Source organism: Mus pahari, chromosome 1 (genome assembly GCF_900095145.1).
Source record: "Mus pahari chromosome 1, PAHARI_EIJ_v1.1, whole genome shotgun sequence".
Classification (NCBI taxonomy): domain Eukaryota; kingdom Metazoa; phylum Chordata; class Mammalia; order Rodentia; family Muridae; genus Mus; species Mus pahari.
This window is the reverse complement of record NC_034590.1, coordinates 109,011,556-109,027,865: the sequence shown is the minus strand read 5'-3', so window position 1 is coordinate 109,027,865 and position 16,310 is coordinate 109,011,556. Positions and strand designations below refer to the sequence as shown.

The 16,310-nt window shown below is 51.8% G+C and overlaps 1 protein-coding gene across 1 annotated transcript in view; it reads left to right on the top strand.

Annotated features, from left to right (window-relative positions):
- The window catches only part of Cfap46 (cilia and flagella associated protein 46), a 78,660-nt gene that overhangs the window by 19,240 nt on the left and 43,110 nt on the right, over window positions 1–16,310 (top strand). Inside the window, exons 12-24 of the mRNA XM_021209545.2 lie at window positions 2,001–2,229; window positions 2,481–2,601; window positions 5,185–5,308; window positions 5,844–5,974; window positions 6,621–6,745; window positions 7,940–8,073; window positions 8,937–9,149; window positions 9,689–9,854; window positions 9,963–10,112; window positions 10,860–10,967; window positions 11,565–11,731; window positions 15,324–15,455; window positions 15,989–16,151. Coding sequence (XP_021065204.1) covers window positions 2,001–2,229; window positions 2,481–2,601; window positions 5,185–5,308; window positions 5,844–5,974; window positions 6,621–6,745; window positions 7,940–8,073; window positions 8,937–9,149; window positions 9,689–9,854; window positions 9,963–10,112; window positions 10,860–10,967; window positions 11,565–11,731; window positions 15,324–15,455; window positions 15,989–16,151 — 1,963 coding nt within the window. The remainder of the gene's footprint in view (window positions 1–2,000; window positions 2,230–2,480; window positions 2,602–5,184; window positions 5,309–5,843; window positions 5,975–6,620; window positions 6,746–7,939; window positions 8,074–8,936; window positions 9,150–9,688; window positions 9,855–9,962; window positions 10,113–10,859; window positions 10,968–11,564; window positions 11,732–15,323; window positions 15,456–15,988; window positions 16,152–16,310) is intronic.

The following is a 16,310-nucleotide window of genomic DNA, read 5'->3' as shown; positions in this document are numbered from 1 at the left end:
GGTATACACACACACACACACACACACACACAGAGAGAGAGAGAGAGAGAGAGAGACAGAGACAGAGACAGAGACAGAGACAGAGACAGAGAGAGCACACAACCCTTACTCCTGCCTGTCTCAAGATGAGATTTTTGGGATTTGGACATGTTTGGCCCTCACTCTTGATCCAGGCCTGTTCCCCAATTCACACGGCTCACTCGTCCCATGCTCCACCATTATACTTGGCTAGGATGGTCCTCTTCTCACTTGCCACAGCTTTTAGTTCAGTGTTTCCATGTTACCACTATTTTCCTTTATATGTGAGCAGTTTTGTGACATGTATATCTATTTGAAAAGGTTTATCTGCAAACCCCCAAAGCTAGCCTATCTGGGTCTTGACCTTGTGCTATCTTCTTCCATCTCTTGCCAGGACAGTGACTGATGACTCTGTACTAAGCATTGTGGGTGGGATCCTATGAAGTCTTGGCATCTTTTGTTTGTTTAACACAGGGTCCTACATAGCTTGTAGACAATGAAGCCATGACCAGCCTTGAACGTGTTATATAAATCAGGTTAACCTCCAACTTGCAATGATCCTCCTGCCACTGCTTCCCAGGCTGTGATGACAGGCATGTACCGTGAGTGTTGCCATTCTCAAAGAAGCATTGTCCCTGTTTCGGTGGCCAGTTCAGCATTGGCTGGTAGCCTGAAAATCACACTGGTTGGTCCACCTCTGCTCTAGCACATCTCTAGAGGTCCAAGTGCTCCTCCCCACACCTATCCCTGGGAGAATCTTCCTGTGAAGCAGGCTCTCTTCAGTTTTGTGTTTTGCTGGGACAGAGGCACAAAGATCCCTCAGCAAGCCCAGGCTCTACCTGCTGCCTGCTCAACTCAGGAAACACTGTGCCTGTCTGCTTTGCCTCCCGCGGGGCTCATGGCCACTTCCCTCGTGAGTTTCCATCCAGAGGACCCAGATTTCAAGTTGTCCAGCATCAGGACCTCTGTTGAGCATCAGGTGCCCTCTTGTTAGATAGTTTTTCAGATGCTGTGAATGACAGGTTGACTTTCTCATACGCAGAAGCAGAGGCAACTCTAGCCTTGGGCCAGCTATCCGGCTTGTTTTCAGGTTGTGGACTCAGGTGTTACACCTACTGGTTGTGGTTTTCATTTCTGCACTCCCCAGCCCCCATGGACTTCTCTCTATGAATGACCCCTGCTATCTGCTCCCAGCAAGATTCACATGGGGCCCTCTTACTCCATCCACAGTAGACACCATGGTGCATCAGGTTCCTGCTCCTTTGGGTAGCAGAGCTCCAGCGCCGCATACCACAGGCTCTCTCTGCTTCTCTACATAGCCTCACAGTATGTAAGTTCCCCCTAAGGAAGTGGGAATGCTGCGATCACTTTAACTTCTCCGTCTTGGCAGAAAGTCAGTGAGCCATGGGCCACTGGAGCATCTCTGTCCAGCAGTCTGTGGACTGTTAGCTCTGCATCCTGTGGCAGTGCTTGAGGTATCCCCTCCATCACTACTGCACGATGCTTTTGTTCAGCTGCAGGAGCTTCTCCATCCTTGGCTTTAATTAGCCAGAAATGTGGCTAAGCCTCCTGGGCAAAGGTCCAGTGTATCCATCAGGCAAAGACAGTGGACCACAGCATTGCCACCAAGTCTATTCCAGGAGACAGGGGTCTATTGCAGTGAACAACAGGGTAGCTGTGACATCTGGGTGACAACAGGAAGGCTCAGCATGCCCTGTTCTCACATCATAGCAGGAAGTACTACATGAACCCTTTTCTGTCGGCTTCTTCTCAGCCCAGGTGAGCGTATCTCCAGGGGTCTGTAGCAACCCTTACAATTTTTCTCTCCCTTTGCAAGTTTTCAAGACGAGATAGGAAAGAGGCTGGAAAGTGGGGTTCTAGACTGCCCTATCATTCTGTACCTCTTGCTGACGACTGGACAAAAGTCCCACAGGCTCCCTAGCAGCCCACCATAGCTCCCTCTCATGTGCTGTTACCTCTAGTCTCATGATCCTGTTGCGCTGCCAAGTGCACATGGAGATGGCCTATATTGAGCAGGATGATGACCGGGTGGAGCCTGCCATTGAGCATATGCAGAAGGCCATGCGCCTGGACAGCCTAGGTATCTACAAGGATGAGATCAAGATAACCTACCGCCGGCTGCAGTTGGGTACCATGCTGTACCAGTCTCCTGATCGTCCTGAAGACAAGGCCACAATGGCCATTGAACAGGTACAGACCTAACCCATTGTGAGATCAACCTTCTAATGAAAAGACCAAGGGGGAATCTTGGGTCAGAGAGAGCCCAAGGGACCATTTAGACCCAAGCAGGATGCCCAGGCTCAGTTAGCCAAGGTCTGTATGGCATCCAGGAAGCCTGTGGAAGCTGTGTTGCCTGAGGGTGAAGCCATAGACCCCTTGAGAGTCTCAGCTGTCCCAGGGGAGGGGTGCCTCAGATATCATGCACATCATCCTGTCTGTAGGCAAAGAAAGCCACCCCAAAAGACAGTGCCCGGAAGAAGCGTGCAATCCTGGTGAACGCAGGTCTGGCTCTTGCCCCCGACACCTTCCAGATTGTACTGGACAGTGAGAATGAGGCCAAAGGTAAGTGCTGCCCTTGAACTCGCTGCCCTGGACTCTGCTGTGACATGCCTTATTAGTAGTCACTGGAAGCACTAGAGAGGGACTGTGTCTACAAGTGGCTATAAGTAGCAGAATACTACACCCAGGACTTAACCTTGTTGTTCTAGAGGCTGGACATCTGTGATGGCGATGTGGTGGGCTAGTCTCGCTTGATACCACCTTCCTTGGCTTATAGATGGTCATCTTTTCCTTGTGTCCTCACTGGCTGTCCTATGTCAACGTCAATATCTTCTCTATGTAAGGATTCAGTCAGACTGAACAGGACCCGCCCCCTCCAATGGTCTCCTCAACCTTATCACCTATTCAAACCCCATCTCTTGAAAAGAAGGGTTTATTCTGGAATTCTGGGGATAGAACTTGGAAACAGTCTATATGGATCCCCAATTCAGCCTAAAGTGCCATCTGAAGAATGGAGACAGCAGTCCTGGGGTGCTCTTTGGATCAAAGCTAAGTAGATTTCACTTACCTGCCCCACTTACTTTGTTTCCAGTGTAGAAAAAGGTAGTGCTATACCCTAGTTGTGGCCGCTGAGCCCAGCTCTCGGGGCCAAGCCAGCAACTCTGGCTAGAAATAGGCAGTGGCACTGTTGCTGGAGCTGCAGGCAAGTCTTAGTTGGTGGGGGCACTCTCCTGCAGCTCCCCCCAGGACAGCACAGCCCTGGTGAAAACATTACAGGGAGTGGAGCTTCAGAGATGACAGGCTGAAGTCGCGTAGGCTGTAGCCCGTGCTGTGGGTCCCAGGCAAGAGACAAGATGGGGAGGATGGCGTCCCGGCCCTAGGCTAGGATGACTGAAGCCTTGGAAATCGCCTTTCAGGCCCATGAGTTGTCTTACGCCACCATCTGCTTTGGTATTTGCATTGCTCTTGGTTTATTCTCAGCCTCATGAGCCTGAGCAGCCATCAGTCGGCCGACATCACACGGATGGTCTGTCTTACTTGGTTGGTTCATTTTATTAGATGAACATAAATGACTATCCCCAAGGCTGCATTTTCACCAGAGGACATAGTGCCAAGTTGGTACGTATAGGAGATTCTAAAACTTACTAAGGTAGGGGCTCCAGTAAGTAGGGTACCCCAGCAAGTGGGCACCTGTGTTATATAGGGAAGCACAGAGGAGGCAGGGCACCACCTGAAAGGCAGTGCACATAGGCCCAATCCCCAGCTTCCTATCTGGTGTATCCTGTGCCTGCCTCTGTACTGGGCAGCTCACTCTCACTATGAAGCTGAGCTTTGGGTATGTATTCATCTTGGAACTGAAAAGGGGTTGAAAGCCTCTACATGAGAGAAAAGGACTGCTGGTCTCGGAAGTGGGCAGTGGGTGCTGCCCAAGAGGACGGGATGTTGGGGCAGGTCAGGGACCTGGTGCTACTGAGCTCACAGGACATTTTTTGCAGCCTACTTTTATATCCATTTTCTTGCCCACCAGAGGCAATGGAAGAGAAAAGTTATTAGGATATGGGGGAAGTGGACCTGTTCAGCAACAGTTCTTTGGGGGCGAGCTTGATCTTCTTTGGCAACAGTTCCGTCCCGTAGCAAATACCAAATATGATTCAGCAGCTGCAGACCAGTCCTCTAGGTGGGCAGACACCAGGCACTAACCAGCAGCCACAGCCCAGTCCTTTTAGCAAACAGATAGCAGGCAACTGTAGTTCAATCCTGAAGAAACTGCAGTGCTCACCAAGTGGCCCGAGGCAAGGCTGCAGAAGCAGCAAGCGGCCACAGGAACCACTCTGTGGGGTCATGTTTATACTCCTTCATCACATGTCCTTTCACATGTCTACTATAGCAAAACATCCTTTCATCTGTGTCTGCTTCAGGAAATATTCTTTCATGTGTCTGCTTTAGCAAGACATCCTTTTCCCTGTGTGCCCTAGAAAAACATCACTTGACTTAAGTCAGAAGTTTCCACTTCACTAGATCTGATGACTGACAGCTCCACACACTCCATAATAGCTCAATGTCATTGCTGGTCCAAAAGCCCTGGTAATACACTGGTGATGGTGCCCTGGTGATGATGCCCTGGTGATGATGCCCTGGTAATGGTGCCCTGGTGATGGTGCCCTGGTGAGATGCCCTGGTGATGATGCCCTGGTGATGATGCCTTGGTGATGGTGCAATGGTGATGATGTACTAGTGATAGGTAGGTACACTAGTGATGCACTGGTGATGATGCAGGAACCTCTCTGTGGGATCATATTTATATTCCTTCATCATACATCCTTTCACATATTCACACTGGTGATGATGCACTGGTATTACAGTGGTGATGATGCACTGGTGATGATGATGCACTAGTGATGATGCACTGGTGATGATGCACTGGTGATGATGATGCACCGGTGATGATGCACTGGTGATACACTGGTGATACACTGGTGATGATGCACTGGTGATACACTGGTGATGGGGCCTCTTCACATTCATAGATGAGCCCAGCTATCCAAATTTCATTTGTAGACTATGGACCTGTTTGCCTGGCACAGCAGTGCTATTCTATACCCAACCCTGGCACACTTTTTCATTTTGGCTGTCTTCTGCTTTCAGTTTCCATTGGGAAGATCAAGGGCCGCTTCACCTACCTCTGTGCGAAAGCTCGACATCACATGCTCTCTGTGGACAAAGCTGCTGGGCACCTGCGGCGTCTGGGATATGAGAATGACAAAGAGAGGTGGGCCAGCAAGGAGGGTCTGCCAGCTGAGACCTTCATCCAGGCTCCAAGTTCACGGCTGCCTGGGGGCCCGTGACAGGTGACACAAGCCACAGGAGCTGCACATGCAGCCCCCGTGCTGAGGATATGGCTTCCTCCTGGGGAACAACTTAGTAGGTCATGCTGGCCAAGGCCGCCACAGGAATCCCCAACCCAGGGACAGCCACCCACACCACATGTCTGAGAGTGGGGAAGAGAGCTGTGAGAAGGAAACAGGCATAGACACAGACACGTGACCTTGGGGACAGGCCTAGCTCTGGCCTCTGGGCCTTACCCCAGGAATTATTCCAGCTCTGACCCCTGAGTTCTGACCCCCTGTATCACCCAATTGTGCAGCACTACCTCCCCACTCACAGCCTCAGCCAGGTGCACTTCCATGTCCCAAGCCACTGATTGACACCTGGCCCTGTATGGCGGCTTTCCCCACCAACAGCCCTTGCAGGCGTTCCTAATTTCACCTGTGTTTCCTTCTCACCACCTGGGTCCTGATGAGCAGAATTGTGATTTGGGCAGAGCTGGCCAAGGTTGCCTGGCAGCAAGACGTGTGGGATGTCTGCCGCACAGCATCCCGATTTTGCCTCCTCTATGACAATGTCAAGGCAAAGAGGTCCACAAAGATAAAACGAGGTACGCATCCTTTCTATGTGGCTAAGGATGAGCATGTGGCATGTGGGTAGGCTGAGCTTCAGGCCATCGTGAGCCTCTGGTGACTATGGCACCACCAGTAGGTTCCACCAAGGAACACCAAACAACACAGAGCCAGTGGCCACCTCTTGGAAGGACCCTGGTCCTGTGTCTGAGTTTAGAGCAGTCTTTTCACAGATAGCAACATTTCTGAGTATGTATTCAGTCAGGCCTCTATCTGTGAGCTTCATAGCCACAGGGTCGACCACCAAGGCCTGGAAATATCTGCAGCAAGAAACAAGCATCAATGCTGAGCACACACAGCCTGCTTCCTGACTGTTCTCCCCTGAACATTGCCCTTCATCAGTGATCCACACAGTGTTCACTCTGCCGTCACTGTTGCAGCCAACTACGGATGGCTTAAAGCTCAGGACAGGACTGTACATATTCCACGTGTACACGGCACCATTTCACGGTGGCTGTGCTTACAGCAGACCAGTAGTGGCTGCTGCAATGATCGGAAGGATACAGGTTTATACCAGCCCATGCTGTCCTTCCCGAAGGGCTTGTCCCACAAAAAGTTGGGCAGGAACCTCTGTGCTTTGATTGCTGAAAAAGAGTCTCCCTTTCCCTGCTACTGTTCCCTCAGGGAGGAAGAAAAAAGGCACTGAGGGCTCCGTGCACGACTGGGCTCCCTCTGAGATGGCCGTGAATAAGCAGATGTCCCCTGACCTGCTGAGGAAGATCGCAAAGGTGTCGTTCATCAGTGCTGAGGTGCGTCAGGAAGGTCTTGGCCATTGTAGCTGCCAGTGCTGCTGTGGCCATTAACACACCAGAGGGGTTTGTTGTAAGGGTTCCCTTCGCGCGCCCCAAACATAACCACACAGTAGAGATAGAAAATTAATTCCGTTCCTGAGGATTGCATGAAAAAAAGTGTGACTTGAGATGCAGCATGGTGTGTGTTGGTGCACATTTTGTGTGTGTGTGTGGGGGGGGAAATAATTTCTGAATTCTAGGTGTGAAGTCAGATTTGAGGATTGAACTTGGCGTTGGTTTAGGAAGCTTTTGAAGGAGATGAGATATCTGCCCTGTGACTCCATGGACCCAGCAGAGGCTTGGGCTGGCTCTTGGTCCCCATCTCCCTTACAGACAGACATGCTGAGACCCAGTGCTGGCCCTGCCCAAAGCTAACCGCATGCATAGTGACCCAGCTGTATCCAAAGCCTTTGAGTGTGAGCTCTTTGCTGCCATTCCTGGGCCAATGCCAGAGGCACTGTTTTGTTTTGTTTTTTTAATTAGGTATTTTCTTTATTTACATTTCAAATGCTATCCGGAAAGTTCTCTATACCCTCTCCCCGCCCCTGCTCCCCCTACCCACCCACTCCCACTTCTTGGCCCTGGCATTAATAGCTACAACAATCTCTTTGGTCTTAGTGGACACAAGGCGGGGGGCTGAGGCACACACCTGTTTATTCCATTCAAGTCTTGGGACAACAACATGACCAAAGATAAAACTGCCAGATGGCAGAGCCCAGAGTTGATATGCAGGAGACCAGTGGCTGAGACTGACTAACTGGTTTACCAGCGTGGGGCTGGCCTGACCCATGTCCTCCCACCCATCCCCCTGCCAGGTAGGCTTTGTAGCCTTCAAAGTGGCAGAGCAAGTTTAAGAGGCTTCAGGGAGGTGAGCAGTCAGCTAGCTGCCACAGGAGAACATGGAGACTGCTCTGCCCTCCCCTCCCGCAGAAGTATGATAATGGGCAAGGGATGTGCTCCTCCCTCGGTGAGACTCTGGAACCCGCAGGCAGGGTGTTGAGGCGTGTGGGGTATGCAAATCCAGCCTGTGCTCCTTCTAACTTGTGTTTGGCTTTTTCAGGAAGGAGGCTTTGCTGCGTGTCCCCCAGCCACCCCGCCCCCCACAGTGCTCGGGTCTGCCTTGCTATGACTTCTCTGTGTTCTTCCTCACAGGCCACTGTCCACTTCCTGCGCTCAGAAGGTATACAGCTGAACAACCAGGCCATTCCTCCTGAGGACTTGAGCCAACACCCAGCTGGCTACGTGCCTGAACCACCAGAGAGCAATTCAGAGTGGATCACATACAGGTGGGTGGGAGACCTAGCCACCCTGTAGACCAGTGGTTCTCAACCTATATAGGTCATGACCCCTTTGGGAAAATCACATATCAGATATTTACTTTATGATTCGTAACCGTAGCAAAATTAGTTATGAAGTAACCATGGAAATAAAGCTATGGCTGGGGTCACCACAACATGAGGAACTGTATGAAAAGGCCTTAGCATTAGGAAGGTTGAGAACCACTACTGTACAGTAAGTGATTCAGAATCTGCCTTCTTTGCCAGCCCTGGTTGTAGATGAAGCAAGATATATATATATATACATGTTCTAACCCAGGATGTTCGTATGCAGCTAGAGCTGAGAGTGGCTTGCCCAAATCAAATAATTATAAAAACAAAAAGAAGACTAGAGTCATTAGCAACTCACTAAAATGCCCACTTGGCCCCTGATGGGAAGAAGTTGCCCAGCTTGGGCTAATGGGAGAGAATCCCTTCCATGGTGCCCACTGCAGTGAGCAGCTTCTTTGCCCACTCTAGGTACCAACCACCCAGCAAGTGATGTACACTGGAGGCTCTCACAACTACAGAGTGTCTAGGAGCGAGGAGGTGAAGGCAGATACAGGCATGGCAGGAGGCAGCATGGGTGAGCGCTTAGGTCAGCGCTCCTCCTCAGACCAGGACAGATGTGTGAGCAGAGTGGCACCAAGATGGCCTGTCCCTCTAGAGCCTGAGTCCCTGGCCTGTACAGGGATGCCTGACCAGACTGCGATACCTTGAAAGCTGGAGTGGGGATGACCAGGAGAGTCCATATTCACACCAGCAGTGGTGTATGGGATAGGGAAGGTGGAGGCTCGGCGTTGAGCTGACCGCTGCATGGTGTGTTGTTTCAGAACCTGGATAGAAAACTTGTCACAGTATGCCATGAATAACTGGATGCGTGCTGCAGAAATTGGTCAGGAGTTAGGGGAATCCTGGATTGTGCAGAACGCCGTGGTCTACGTTTTGAACCACAATCGGCATCTCATCTTGGCCGGGAGGCAGAAAGAGCTGGTGGAGTCCCTATTCCACTTCCTGAGCATCATCAAGATCGTTGGATACACAGGGTGGGTGTGGACACCCACCAGTGTTTATTTTGGAGAGTTATAGCTGCAGGGGTCAGGCGTGACCACGGTGAGAGCAAGGAGAGACGAGCTGGTGTGGGTCAGGCCTGAGCGTGGAGGACACACTCAGCCTGTACTGCGACAGCATGACCTCCATGGTCCAGAGAGCCCCCACCTGCCCTGCTGCCCGCAGCTGGCTCTGCTCCAAGCCATGGCAAAGAGGCCAGCTTAGGCCCAGGCATTCCTGTGAAGTAGCTTTGAGCTCTTCACATCTTGGGCTGGAGGTGGGGAGGGGGTGGGATTTCACAACTATGTGTTTGGTTTTGAGTCTAGATGAATGAAAAGTTAGAAATCTGAAAGCATTTGTGTTGGGATGGGTTTGAGGCTAGCCTGGTCTCCAAAGTGAGTTTCAGGCCAGCCAGGGCAACATAGTGAGAACCTGCCAAGAAGGAAAGGTAGAGAGGGAAGGAAGGAAGGAGGGAGGGAGGGAGGGAGGGAGGGAGGGCTGCATGGGCTGTCACAGCTCTCATGTCACCCTCCAGAGACTCGGTCATGCTGGTCATGCTCTGTAATGCCCTTGCTCGAGGCCTGATCATGAGCTGGATTCCCACCCAGACACCTGAAAAGTCGAAGAAGAACGTGCGCCCTACCTTGGTTCATGGTCCACTGGAGTCTTCCGTTGTATCGGATATCAGAGCAGCTGTGGAGGTAACTAAGCCCTGCAGCCCAGGGGGCCAGGGGGGAGGATGGAGGGAGGAGGGCGGGCTCAAGGTCTCCTCTTAGATTTGCCTTGTGGTGAAGATGCACTTGTTTTAGGTCTGTGAATTTGCACTGAACCTCACTAATGGCAACGTGCCGGAGGACACTGTGCCCACCAATGTCCGGCAGCACCTCATCGCCACCTGGGTGAAGGCCAAGCAGCTACTGCAGCAGCAGATTGGTCAGCGGCTAGGAACCGATGAACAGGTGCTGAGGATGTTAGGCCCCGCCCCCACACTGCCTTTCCCATCCGTCTGTTTATGGTCTTAGATATGGCCGTAGTTGCTGGGAAGGGACTATTTCTACCTAGTGAGGTCTGAGGTTGCTCTCTACCATCACCAAATTTGCTGCTCTTGCGAGTTAAGGCAACAAGTCTCCACCAGATCTGAGCTCTGGGCCTCTGGAGGTGCTGCCCACTCTCACTGTCACTCATTGACAGAGTCATCTCCTTGGCACCCCACTTTCCCCTCCCCCAACACAAAGGACTATGGGAGCAAGGCCTGGGAAGAAGGAATGAACTCAAGTGTCCCTACCGTGTCCCTGACTCTGTAGCAAGTCAATCTCAATGAGGAGCGGTGGGGGTGGGGAGAGGGGAGGGGGAGGGGTCAGAAGGGACATTTATGCTGGGGCCAGACAGAAGGGGTTGATGAGACATCCCGTACCAGCAACCAGGACCTGACAGTTATCTCCCTCTAGAAAGCCCTCCTTAGCAGCCAGACAACACTGTCTTCAAGGCCCAGGAGTATACAGACTTCGGACCTTGCTGCTTAAGCGAATAATGAAGAGGTTAACTTTACCAAAATAGCCTAGGAGATCAACATTCCAAATACTGGGGTCTGGCTGTTCCTTGAGACCAATGCTGCGCAGGTTTATCTGGAAAGGGGCTCAGGTCTCCACTGCTTTCCTCTGCTGTTCCCTGGGCGCCTGGGCACTCAAGCCTATCTATCCTTCCAGAGTACCAATGAAGACATCAGCTCCGTGACCAGGGTCCTAGTTGCCCTTGAGATGTATTCGTGCAACGGGCTGGGCCTCATGGACTTCACTGTGCCCCCGCTAGTTCAGGTGAGTCTCCCCGGGTATCCCGGGAGGTAACCCAGCAACCCCCATCCAGGAAAGACGAGGAAGCTGGGGCTCGGGATCCTGCCCGAGGCAGTCAGAACTCAAACCCACATCCACATCGGCACTACGGTTCTCACTGTAGCCCTGCAGCTGCCTTCTCTCCAAGCTCACGTGTCTGGCCTCTGCATGGCACCATCCTTTATACTACCTAGTGTGAGGAGGATGCTTCTCTGAGTGGCCTGTCTGTGGTCCTCTGCATCCCAAGACCTCAGCACAGACAGAGGCATTTGAGAGGTCAGGCACACCCATACCTTGTGCTTGGTCTAGAGGTGGACGTGTGATGGGAGAGCAGTGAAGATAAGGCAGCTGAGCTCAGTAGCAAACTTTACATTGCAGCTTGCCTTCACAGACGGGAGGTCTGTCTAGAACTGCATATGCTTAGTAATCCCTATCAGCATGCATGCTAAGCCATGTGCAAGTAACACGGGATTGATGGAGCTCACTGGGCTGGCAGCGTGGTCACTGTCGAGGGCCACAGACCACTAGGCAGTCATTGTCACTAATGCGATGTCCTTCTCCCTTGCTTCACACGCTGGTAAGGTGGTGAAGATGGCCTCCGAGTGCAACTGGTCTGACCATCTGGTGGAGCTGCAGACCCTGACACGCCTCACCCATTTCGCCTACATGGCTCATGACCATGAGGTCACCATGGCGTGTTCTCAGAATGCCACACAGATGGGCCTCAAGCACCTGAGGTCGTTTGAACCGTAAGTGACTTCCACGAAGATGTCCTAGAGGAAAACAATAACATCCCCAGAGAAGCAGAGCAAGGAGCGTCTCCTGCCAGAGCAGGGGCCAGAGGCTCAGCCCTGCTGACCAAGGGGTGGCTGGCAGGAACCTGGCGACGACCCTTCACCTGCTTCTGGCTGTGTGCTCTAGAACAACACAGTGAACAGGGGGCATGAAGCTCTGTATCACTGAGGACTCAGAGCTACACAGGCCTCAGTTGGGAGGTCTGCACAGCCGTTGTCTGGGTATGACCACCACTAGCTAAGACTGGATGGTTCTCTTAGCTGTGATAAAATACCACAGCAGAGAGGCCCAAGAAATGGGGATTTCTTGTTCATAGGGTAGAAGCTGGTGCTGAAGTTCAGTTGGTGTCTAGTCTCTACCTTGTTCAAAGGTCGCCACTTCACATGACCGAAGAGGCCAGGGGCTCCTTTGTATTCCTTTATGGGGCAGAGTTCCATCCTGAGGCTCATTTCTGCTAATAACCATCCCCTGGGGAGTTGGATTTCAGCGTATGATGTTAGGGGACATATGGGGTTCTCAGTTCCAACCCTGGTGCAGACAGCTTCACCAAAATGCTTTTCTAAGTTACAAGACGCATTACACCGTAGTATAATGTCACCAGAGGACTTGGGCAGGCCATCCCCTCTCTTGTTGGACAGGAGACAGCGTCTCTGTCAGGCCTCCCATGGCAAATGCTGGAAATTCCAAGTTCCAAGTTAGTTGCCTTTCTCATTGCCGTGGACTGATTAGAAGCGACTCAGGACTGAAAGGCTCATTTTGGCCCATGGTTTCAGGCTGCAGTGCACTGCAGAGGGAAGGCGTGGGGACAGGCTGTGAGAAGGCAGCTAAAATGTGCACCTGGGATTGCACACTACACATTCTGTTCATCAGAACAGGAAACAGGGAGCGGGGAGGAAGTATGGCCAGGCTGCAAAACCTCACAGCCTGTCCTCAATGGCTGGATCCCACGACCGAGGTGACACCTCTTAAAGGCCCTACAACCTCCCAAAACAGTGCCACCTGCTCTGAACCAGTGTTCAAGCACATGAGCCTGCGTGGGGGAGGGGAACATTACTCGGTCAACCTACAGCACCAGCAAAGCACCAGAACACGTCCATCTTCCCTCATAGTCTCAACAATGTCCTTTTCCTTTTTCCTGAACATGGGGCTATTGTAAAAAGCAGTGTTGGGACAATGGCCATACAGTCCTTGGGACTCTTCTTTTTGGCTTCTTTCCTGAGTCCAGTTATCCTGAAAGACAGAGTCATGACCCAGGGCTATAAAGGTGCTTCCTCTGCCCAGTGTCCAGATTTAGTCCCCAAATCCACCGAGTTCTTCCCCTTGCTCGTGTTCCCAGTCTTGAGCTATGTCTACCAGCCTTGCTTTCTGAACCCCTTTGATGCTCTCCTGGTGTGGTGGTAATGCCAGCCTGTGTTGGCAGGATTTAGGGATGTGTGTGTGTGGCATCTGCCTCCTGATTGGTGGGACTCGTATGAGGACAAGGCCAAGCCTGGGTCCTGTGCACAGTGGCAGCTCCGAGGCTATGTTCAGACCACTGCTGAGAGTCAGCAGAAGCCCATGACCTGCAGCGTGGACATGACATTTGTACTGAGGAGTACCTGATCATGTGGCCCATGGGCCTTTAGAACTGGTTAGTAGGGATGTGGAAGGGTTTGTAAATGTAAATGAAAAGTCCTAGGAAACGTAACAGACCATTCTGGCAGAGTGTGGGAGACTAGAAGGCTGAGAAGAGTCGGCCAGGAGACTACACTCCTCTTATGTTCCAGCAGGGAATCTGGCTCAAACGTGAACCAAAAGCACCACCCTTTTTCAGTTGTTCTTATGGGGAATTTGGCCACAGGCACCAGAAGAGAAATGATTACAACAACTTTTGGTGTCCTGGCCTTAGAGGGCACGACCTTTACCACTGAGCCATCCTACCCACACAGATTTCGCTCTTACTTTGATTTTATAGTGAGCTGGAAGAGGGAGGCCAGAGTAGCTGAAGTCCACTTACCATAGCTCTGCAGGGAAGATGGACAAGGGGACAAGATGGACATGCGTTGACTGAAGACTTAGAAGTCACACCCCATAGGGTCAGACCAGAGCTGGAGAAATGGCCATGTTCAACCCTGTGCAAGATCCACTTCTATCACTCAAAATATCCTTAGGAGAAAAACAATTGAGTAGCCCCGCAGAAAGGGTCGTTGTACTATGCTGTTTGTGCTACTGCAAACAGCCACCACCTGCTTGGGCACAGGAGGAGATCTGGGCGTAGCACCAGGCCAGGCTAGCACACTCTTCCATCAGTGATCCTAAATCAAATCTAATTTATAAAGGAAATCCCTGTAATAAATAAAGCAAAGAAGCCCCTGCATACAAACAGCGACAAGAAACCTGGAGGGGGCAATGCTGAGCTCCTCACGAAGGCTTTTGGAAGTCTTTTATAGACCGTTGTTGCCCCCTGCTGGTAACTGTTGTTGTTGTACCCTGCTGGCTGCCGCGCCCTTTTTTAAGTTGTATTGCCCTATATGAAAAGATCAAAATTTCCAATTGTTACTCCCCAAGCTAGGCTCTCAACCTTCTTTACACCAACCAACCACCGATAAAGGGGATTCTAATTACCACATAACCTCAGTCTATCTTCAGACCACACATTCCCACTTACAGGCTAAGGTTAGATGCCCTTCCTCTACTGGCATATACTGGCATATGTGGATGTTTGCTTCAGCAAGTAGGTGCCTATCTTCCAGAGCCCCAGGACCCAAAAGAAATGTTCTCAGAACAACTTTATCACTCACAGAATAAAATCTGTGTGGCTGAGCTAAACAGCCGGAACATGCCCTTCTCCCGCCCCACTCTCACCCCCCCCAACCCCCCCCCCATGCTTCATGTACCCAGACCATAGCTCCACTGGATTTGGGAAACAGGAGACTGTGTGAGGAGCTGTGGTGCTGCTCTGAGATGGTACTGTAGGCCTGTGTGCACCTTTAAGGACAGAGAACAGACTACCCGGGACAAGACTTTGTTTTGAGCCCAGGAAACAGCCTGGCTGAGCCCAACGGATGGTTCCACTGGCCCACTGATGCATGGAAATCCACGAGAAACTAGCAGCTAAAAGTCAGTTAAGTAGTCTGTCTCGTGGTTCTGTGGGTTCACTGGACTCTGCCAGTTAGTTCTGATTTGGGGTCTCTCATAAGGGTAATTGAGAATCCATCAGCCAGGCACCCACAGAGCTGATTCCCACATACCCAGAAAGCCTCTGTGCATGGGCATCTCCAGAAACCACCATGAACCTCACTATGTAGTATCTCTGTGAATGGAAGACCATCTCCTTAAAGAGTGTCCCAAACACCCAGGCCAGATGTAGGCATCTCAGTTCACTGGTAAGGATGGCCTCAGAAGGCCAGAAGAATCACGCACCCTAAAGCACAGAATAAGGTAGAAGTGCGCCTCGGTTTTTGGATGCCTTTGCAGGGCAATGGGTGGAAGGATGGCATTTGCAGTGAGTGGAGAGCTGCACGCATCACTTCCCCTCTCCCCTCACTTGCTCTGTGTCCTCCCCAGGAGCAACGCCAAGCTTGCAGCAGAAATGCTGTGTATGGTGTCCTGCATCCAGGGCCGTAGCATAATGGAAAACTTGAAAGGCAGGAAGCAGCTACGGCTAGCAGCAGCCAAGGCCTTTGTAGAAAGTGCCAGGTATGCAACGGGGAGGGGGAGGATAGGCTGGCTTGGCTAAGGATAGGGGGAAGCCACGCCTGTGTAGTGCCACCAGGGTGCTATGGGACATTACCGAATCCCGAGGAAGGAAGCATGTAGTAGCAGCAGGCCTCTGCCTACATCCTGTCGTGCAGCTGAGCTCACAGACACCAGGGCATCCATGGGAGAAACTCAATAGAGCTGTGAGCTAAGGGGGTGCGAAGGATGTCTGGAGGGTCCCTAAGTATCCAGGAGCTTAAGGAGCAGGGGGCAGGTGGGCACAGCAAGTGCCGGGTTAGGAGAACCCATCATTGCCCTGGGATGTGGTCAGCACCTGAGGAGCTAGGGAGGTGGCACACAAGTTTGCACTACCATTGTGCCTGCTGTACAGTCCCAGAGCTGGACCACCCTGATTCCACTCCTCCCCTACAAGGCACAGACACTCCTGGGAAAGGCTATCAGGGAAAGGTGTGGGTGTGGCCGAGCAGCCCATGCAGCCTATTGGGTTTTTCAGACCAGGCATGTCATTTCAGGTTTGGGGGCCTGGCGAACAGCAATTCCCTGGTGATGATGGCTGCCCGGCACTACTGGAACACATGGCTCCCGCTTCTGTCCTCACCGGCCAACAGGAAGAAGGCCAAGGCATCCCTCCAGAGAATCATTGGCATCATCAACAAGACAGAGAACAAGAAGCAGGTGCCACAGGGACACAAGCTAGGTTGCCAGGAGGCCTTTACCCTCAGGCCTGGCCAGACTCACAGGAAAAGACAACCCCACAGCATGGCTCCCACAGAATATGGCTGCCTTGGGGCATGGCTTGATTGGGAACACAGCTCCCACTGAACACAGCCCCTG